This window comes from Cebus imitator, unplaced genomic scaffold (assembly GCF_001604975.1).
Source record: "Cebus imitator isolate Cc_AM_T3 unplaced genomic scaffold, Cebus_imitator-1.0 Scaffold19, whole genome shotgun sequence".
In the NCBI taxonomy this organism is placed as follows: Eukaryota; Metazoa; Chordata; class Mammalia; order Primates; family Cebidae; genus Cebus; species Cebus imitator.
Window position 1 is genome coordinate 3495893 of NW_016107334.1, and position 7688 is coordinate 3503580.

Consider the following 7688-nt stretch of genomic DNA (forward strand, 5'->3'; position numbering starts at 1 on the left):
TTTTTTTTTTTTTTTTTTTTTTTTTTTTTTTTGAGAAGGAGTCTTGCTCTTTTGCCCAGGATACACTGCAGTGGCGTGATCTCGGCTCACTGCAATCTCTGTCTCCTGAGTAGCTGGGATTACAGGCACACGCCACAATGCCCAGCTAATTCTTTTGTATTTTTAGTAGAGACAGAGTTTCACCATATAGGCCAGGCTGGTCTTAAACTCCTGACCTCAAGTGATCTGCCTGTCTTGGCCTCCCAAAGTGCTGAGATTACAGGCGTGAGCCACCATGCATTACACAGCAAATCTAATGACCGTATTTATCCAAAATCTGCGCATAGGAAAAGGGCAGGAGTCTGGGTTCTACGTCTGGCTCTGCCATGTAACTCGCTGTGTGTGCAATGTCGGAAAAACCTCTCTGACCCTCTGTTTCCTCATCAGTGAAATGGGAATGACGACCCTCATGGGGATGTGCCTAAGGCATTTGGCAGAACACAGGCTGTGGCCACTCATTCAACAGAAGAGCTTTTAAGATTCTTATTCTCTTTCAAATGATCCCATTTTGGAGAGAATATAAAGGTATTAAATCTTGAAAGATGTTTGTGGGATGTTCATTAGTGATGGTTGTCTGTGGGAGGTTGGATTCTGGGTTATTTTTATTTTATTACTTATCCCTTTCAGCCTTCAGAGTCAAAAATGAGTACTGTTTTTATAACCAGAAAAAAATTATTTTGGAAGAAAACTTGAGTATCTGGAGAAAAGAAAAAAAAAATCCTGTGGTCTTTGCCCATTGAGCAAAACCCAAAACAAACAGAAACACATAAAAAAAAAACCCTAGGGCCCTGTGGTTCCCAGGACCATTTGGGTGTGCTTGGGTGGGGGAGAAAAGAAGGGCGTATAGGAACAGAGATGGGGTTCCTGCTTTCGTCAAGAGAACTGGTGCTTTACGAGAGGAAAAAACGCAAGGCCCATGAAGCACCAAGCCCAGGAGGTAGCTCAGCTGTCAGCACCCAAGGTTAACAGGTGCCCCCAGCATCGAGGGTCTACACTGGACCCCTGCAGATGGCACCGAGCTTGGAGTGGTGAAACTGGGCAGTGCCTGGAGCAATGCCTTAGAGTGAACAGGTGTGGTGGGGTGGTATATGGGGAGTCGAGGGGCGAGGAAAGGGGTGACCCAGGGCTTGGGGACGTGCAGGAAGCCTTGGAAATGAGCTTGGGAAGTCAGAGGCCCTCCTTTCTTATGCTCCAAAGCAGGCCATGAGCAGCCATGAGCTCCTGGGCAGGAGTTTCAGAGTGATTCATTTGGCACCATGGCGAGGAGAGGGGGAGCCAGGCAGGTCCTAAGACTGTCCACTGTTGCAATGGCAGCAAAGGGACAGAGGGAACAGGCAGGATCAGGAGGAGTAAGGACCCTCGGCCTCAGGTGATTAGACCGCATGGAGAGACGCACTTCAAAACCAGCACTTGGCAGATCTGGACAGGGCAGCCCCTAACAGAAATGGGCAAGGTGTGAGTCCAGGGGCCAGGGGAGGATAAACTAGGGTTCTGTCTAACCGTCCTGGTACGCCAGGGGCTGAGGATGGTTGTCGGGACATAGAGCTTCCAGTTTTTAAACTACGAAAGTCCTGGACAAACTGGGTCAAGCTGGCTACCCTAGAAGAAATACTGCCTTCAATTTAAGGCTGAATTTTTGCCAAGCAGCAAAACAGCACGGCCCCTAACTGCTACTCAACCAAAACCTAAAGTTGGGGTTCTTTGTCCAGCTCTCACCATTCACTGGTGAAATGTCCAGCCTTGTATATTTCACCAAAGACAAGACCTCTAGCAGGAACTACACTTCCCCAACATGTAAACTGGTCCCCACCTTCAGCTCCTATATCTCCTCTTCTCCATCTCAGAGTGGCCTTACCTGTGCCCACAGATCCTCCCCCCAGCTCCCGTCCTCTGAGCGCTGGGGTGACCACAAGCAATTTCTCCAACCTTGCAGAGAGGTTTCCCGACTTCAAATCATACCACCAGAGATCCCTTCCCTTTCTCCTCAATTCACCCTCAGGGCCTAGGGGCCAGCCCTCCGTAGACTGTGATGTGTGTGCTCTCCCTGGGAGCCAGTGCTCTGTTCTGCGGATGCCTTCACACACTGGTTACTAGGTGGCTAGTTCCTACTACTGAACATCACCTCCAAATTCACATTTTCAAACTTAACTTATGTCTTGGTTTGTTTTTGAGATGGAGTTTCACTCTGTTGCCCAGGCTGGAGTGCAGTGGCACGATCTCAGCTCACCGCAACTTCTGCTTCCTGGGTTCATGTGATTCCCTAGCCTCAGCCTCCCGAGTAGCTGGGACTTCAGGCTTCCAGCACCACGCCCAGCTACTTTTTGTATTTTTTTTTTTTTTTCTTTTTTGAGACGGAGTTTCGCTTTTGTTACCCAGGCTGGAGTGCAATGGCGCGATCTCGGCTCACCGCAACCTCCGCCTCCTGGGTTCAAGCAATTCTCCTGCCTCAGCCTCCTTAGTAGCTGGGATTACAGGCACGTGCCACCATGCCCAGCTAATTTTTTGTGTTTTTTTAGTAGAGACGGGGTTTCACCATGTTGACCAGAATGGTCTCGATCTCTTGACCTCGTGATCCACCCGCCTCGGCCTCCCAAAGTGCTGGGATTACAGGCTTGAGCCACCGCGCCCGGCCACTTTTTGTATTTTTAATAGAGACCTTGCCTGGCCGATGCATTTTTGAATAGCAGCTCTGATAGAACTAGTCTCATTTCTATAGCAACACAGATGTCTGCCTGGACACTGCAGAGGGCCTTGGTTTCCCTAAACCTTAGCTACCCACCAGGGACTAACATTTTGAAAACAGCTGCAGTTTAAAAGTATAAGAGGGAAGAAGGAATGAGGAAAGGCTGGAGTGCTACAGTTCTCACAATAGCGATCCTCAAACTTCAGTGTGCGTCAGAGTTCTCTGGAGAGCCTGCTAGAACACACACTGCAGGGTCCCAGCTCCAGAGTATCTGCTTCCATAGGTCTGTGGTAGGACCAGAACTTGCATTTCTAACAGGTTCCCAAAGAAGGCTGACGCTGCTGGTCCACGGACCACACTTTGAGAACCACTGTGCTGGAGTGCAGGACTCATACACAGTGAACAGCAAGCATGGTGACATGTCCAAAATATGTGCCTGGACAGATGTCTCTCAGCAACTAGTACGAAAAAGTCACAATGGCTTCCAAGTTTAAAAAGCCATCTGTTGTCGGGTTCAGTGGCTCATGCCTGTAAATCCCAGCACTCTGGGAGGCCGAGGTGGGCGGGTCAGACCAGTCTGGCCGATAGGGTGAAACCCTGTCTCTCCTAAAAATACAAAAATTAGCTGGGTGTGGTGGCGCATGCCTGTAAACCCAGCTATTCAGGAGGCTGAGGTAGAAGAATTGCTTGAACCCTGGAGGTGGGGGTTACAGTGAGCCGAGATCGTGCCACTGCACTCCAGCCTGAGTGACAGAGTGAGACTTTGTCTCTAAACAAAACCAAACCACAAAAACCATCTCTTAGCTGTGATTTGAGTAGGATGTTGTTTGTGGAGTGCTCTCCTAAGCATCCTTTCTGGCCTCCCTTCCTAGGTAGACACGGCCACTGTCTGCCTGTGCTGCCCCCAAAGAATCATCTGGGCAGACACTCTTGCAGTCCGCATGACGGTGGAGAGGCCCTGTCTCTTCACCAGGCTGTGGTCTGCCTGAGGGGCTTGGTTAGAAGGCTCCAGAAGTTGTGACTGAGTCAGGAACACAGTAGGCTGGCCATCCACAGCAAGTCAGTAAATACAAACACTCGAAACACACAAACACTCTCAGTGTAGCCGAGGTGAAGGCATCTTTCTCCACGTAACTATGTCCAATCTAATTTGCACTCCTATGGGCTTACTCCTGGCAGCCACTCAAGCTGACCAGCACAGAACAAACCAAGGCTTTCACGCAGCTGCCCAGCCAGTCTCCACCTGTCTTCAAGGCAGAGGCGAGTGTGTCTGGGTGCCTTGCACTTGCCGGGGCTTTCTTTATTTCTCTAACTCCCACCTTGCTCTCCATCAGACCTGCAAGTTTTCTGACTGTATTCCGAAGTGGCCCCTCTCCTGGTCAGTGGGTCAAAGAATGAGACGGTCTCTGTGATGGAAATCACCCATTTCATCCCTTACTTAAGAAACGGTCTTTTGAGCCACGTTTCTAGAGCACAGAAGTTTTGGAGCCCCCAGTTGATTTGGTTTTGGGATTCTGGAAGCTGTTTTCAGTAGGGTGGGCAATTTTGACTAAATGCAGCTGTCAAGCCCTCAAATGAGAAGAAACTTGAGCCAACTGGTATGACAGGCAAGCAGCTATCAGTTCTGTTGGCCAGGTTTTAGTTACCAGCCTCGAAGCCAAAAAGAAATGGGTTTCTTGGAAACAAAAATGATGGAATTTGGGCTGCGAATTATATAACCTACCAGCGTTGCTCAGCTTATGCCGGGATGCTTTAACAACAAATTTTTAAGATGGAGAAATAAATCGAGAAAGAAGAAAACACTACCACTTGGGGCCTGCAGCCTCCTACCTCTGGGAACTTCTGCCAGGCCTTCCTTTCCTCTCCAGCCCCAAAAGTTAACAAGTGCTGCAGCTTTAAGAGTGGGAAGGTGTTGTTTTAAGGGCCTCTAAGCCCCCCTTCTCAATTTCAGCTCTAAGCTGAGATCACATCCCCCACACCAGCCAAGGGACAAAAGCCATTTATCAACCCATCTGATAAAACTTCCAATGGGCTGGATCTTTATCTAGACCAAACCAAGAGGAACACAAATTGCAAACTCCTGCTTTTCCGAAAGGGGGACTTCTTTTTCAAGAAGAGGGTGATTTTTATTTTTAATCTGAATTCCTGGGAGGAAACCAAATTGGCCTGTTCAGCCGGACTCTTGAGGTAGAGAAACTGCCTTTTAAACACGCTGGGGGTGGGGAGGGGGCACCCTGCTGTCTGACCCCTGCGGAGGTGTTGATATTCCAAACTGAGTACTTTTCGGGTATACCAAGACCCCTCCCCGACATCTCGTCCTTAGCCAGGCCTCATGGAAACCAGGTCTGGAAAGCAGATTGAGGATCTCTGACCCTCCTGGGGTGCAGTGGTAAGCCGGACGCACAGGGCTGAGCTGGCACTGGGGGCCAGGAGCAGGGCTGGGGCTAGAGGGTAAACTGATCCCTCGCTCCATACCGTTTGCTGTCTGCGTGGTCCGCCCACTGGGAGCCCCAACACGCAGCCAGGCCGAGTCAGACCTGCCCAGTTTTGCCAGTTCCTTGAAACCCAGTTGGCTGAAGAGCAAAACAAAACAACCCAATCCGACTTTCAACTCAAGTCCTTTCTTGCAAAGTTCAGGGGTGCGCGGGGGCTGCGGCTCCGCGCCCGACTGTGGAGCGAAACAAGCTGAAATTTTTTCAAAAAGACACCTCTGAACCCGCAAGCGCAATGGAAATCCGCCTTGCGTCGGGGGGGCCGTTTGGCCCGTGACATTGTGTTTATTTGTATTTTTAGTAAAGAAAAAAATTGGTAGAAAGGGTGTAACTGGTATTTTCAGGCTGTGAGCAGCATATGGCAAAAATGAAATAAAGTTTTATGAAACATCATAAAGAAAACAGGCCGGGGATTTAAGTTGCCTGCCTCCCCCCTCCCCCCGAAAGGAAAAAAAAAGGAAAGAAACTGGAGCGTTTGGGAAGGAACAAATGCTTCTCTGTGGAGCTGGTCGCCCTTCCCCCAACAAAAACAAGAGGTCCGGGCTCGGAGGAATTTGAAAGCAGCGATCTGCCAAAAACATTGTGAAAAACTATGGGGGATTCATTGGAAACAGATGGGCTTTTTCAGCTTTAATTCTAAAATTCTATCCCGTTCTGACACAATAAAAACAAACAGGGGGCGACGCAGAAAGTTATCAAACAGGAACACCAGCTCATTGGAGCCGGGTCCGTGGGTGTCCCTGCGTGGCCAAGCGCGTGGAAGAGGGATGAGGTCTCCGGGAAGGGGGCGGTCGGGAACGCGGCTGGGATCTCAGGGGCGCCCCTGGCTCCACCTCTAGACACCCGGCAGGTTTGCAAACTGCTGGGCGAGGAGCTGGAGAAAGTGTCCCAGCACCGAGGGCGTGCCTCCCCTTCTCCCCTCTAACGAGCCCCTAGGAGGCGCATTCCCAGCACCCCCTTTCTCGGCGAAAGCGGAGTGAGGCACCCCCGGCCCCTGCGCCCTCCCCACCCGTCTCCTTCTCAAGGCAGCTCGGGCGGGGTGCCCCCTCCAGGGCCCCAAAGGCATCCATCGCACCCTCAACGGGGTACGGGAGAAACAAAGACCCGTGGAAATGGGAGGCGGGGTCCGGAGGAAGTCCGGGGAGCTTGAGGCCGGACTCGCTCGCGCAAGTCTGGCCCAGCTTTGAGGGGCGGCCCAGGGACCCGGCCCAGCGCGCCCGGGCCCGCAGCGCCTTACCTGCTGGGAAGCTGCAGAGGAGGAAGGCGAGGGTCGGCCAGAATCCCAGGGCTGAACGTCCTGCCCCTCTCCCCATACCCATCCATCCAGCTCGGCCTGTTACCACTAGCCTCTCCCTGGAAGAAGAGTTCAGAAAGAAAGAAGAAAATAAATCACGCTGCGGAAAAACGGCAGCCTCGCTCCGCCGGCGGGAGCAGCGAGCCGGGAGGCTCGGTCCACCTCCGCCACGGGCGCCCGGCGCACTCCCCCTTCGCCTGCCCGTCTCCCTCTCCCTTCCGTGCCCACCCCCGCGCGCCCCGCCCTCACCATCCATCACTCGGTTCCCCGCCAATGTCGACGCGGCCCCGTGCCCCCGCCCCGCCCCCTCGCGCTCAGGTTTCAGCGCGGCGGGAGAGGTAGGGGGAGGCGGCCCAGCCCGGACACAGGCGGCCCGGCTGCGGCGCTGGGCGGGAGGACCTCCGAAAACTACGGCCCTAGATCGGAGGGCGCGCCATGCTCCCCGACCCTCGCGCCAACTCCACGCCAGCCGGCTATCCTTGCAAAACAAGCCCAGCACCCTTGGGAGGCCCAAGCCTCGCAAGGGCAGGAGGGGGGCAGGGCACACCCTTAATCCCCTCCACAAATATCCAATCCAAGTAGAAAACCATGCTTGGAGACAAGTCCCAGCCCTACTTTCCAAGCAGACTGCCGACCCCAAACTGCCGGCGACGTCCCCCGGCTCACGCGTCTCACTCAGACGCGCCACCGGTGCAGGATGCTGAAAAACCCACTTCCGAGTTGTCTGGGTCTGGGCAGGATGGCCCTCTGCATCTCAGCTACTAATGCACCTCTAGGTTCCCGCCTGTCGTGGCCCCAGGCCACCCATCCTGATGGGCTTGAACGGCCTCCAGCACCCCCTCCAAGCACCTCGCTACATCCTGAGGACTTGTCCTGGCTGCGCCCCCCCGAGCCGAGGGCCTGCGGGCCTGACCCTGCCACCCTGGCACAGCTACCACTCCAGAAGAGATGTGCCTACGGCGGTCCCCGTGACGGGCAGGGCCGGACCGTCCCGCGCTCAACGCTGAGGCCCGAGGGCTGCCCTTAGGAGGGCTTCAGGATGGTGACCTTTCCTAACGCTGTCGCTTATTTTTCTGGTAAAAAAACCATCTCCTTCCCAAGGTTCTCTGGGCGCTGTAGTTCTGCTCCCTTGTGATATTTAAGGACTGGTAACTATCAAAAAAAAACCAAAAAAAAAAAA

General features: G+C 53.0%; 1 protein-coding gene across 3 annotated transcripts in view; it reads right to left on the bottom strand.

Moving 5' to 3' along the window:
- Positions 1-7688, bottom strand: part of RGMA (repulsive guidance molecule BMP co-receptor a) — a 45851-nt gene that overhangs the window by 22378 nt on the left and 15785 nt on the right. For 2 of the 3 annotated variants that reach the window (XM_017518115.2, XM_037734874.1), the window contains exon 2: positions 6452-6567. In XM_017518115.2, the coding sequence (XP_017373604.1) occupies positions 6452-6567 (116 nt within the window). Of the gene's footprint in view, positions 1-6451; positions 6568-7123; positions 7264-7688 lie in introns of those variants that run through there. The other variant, XM_017518124.2, reaches the window with a different exon arrangement.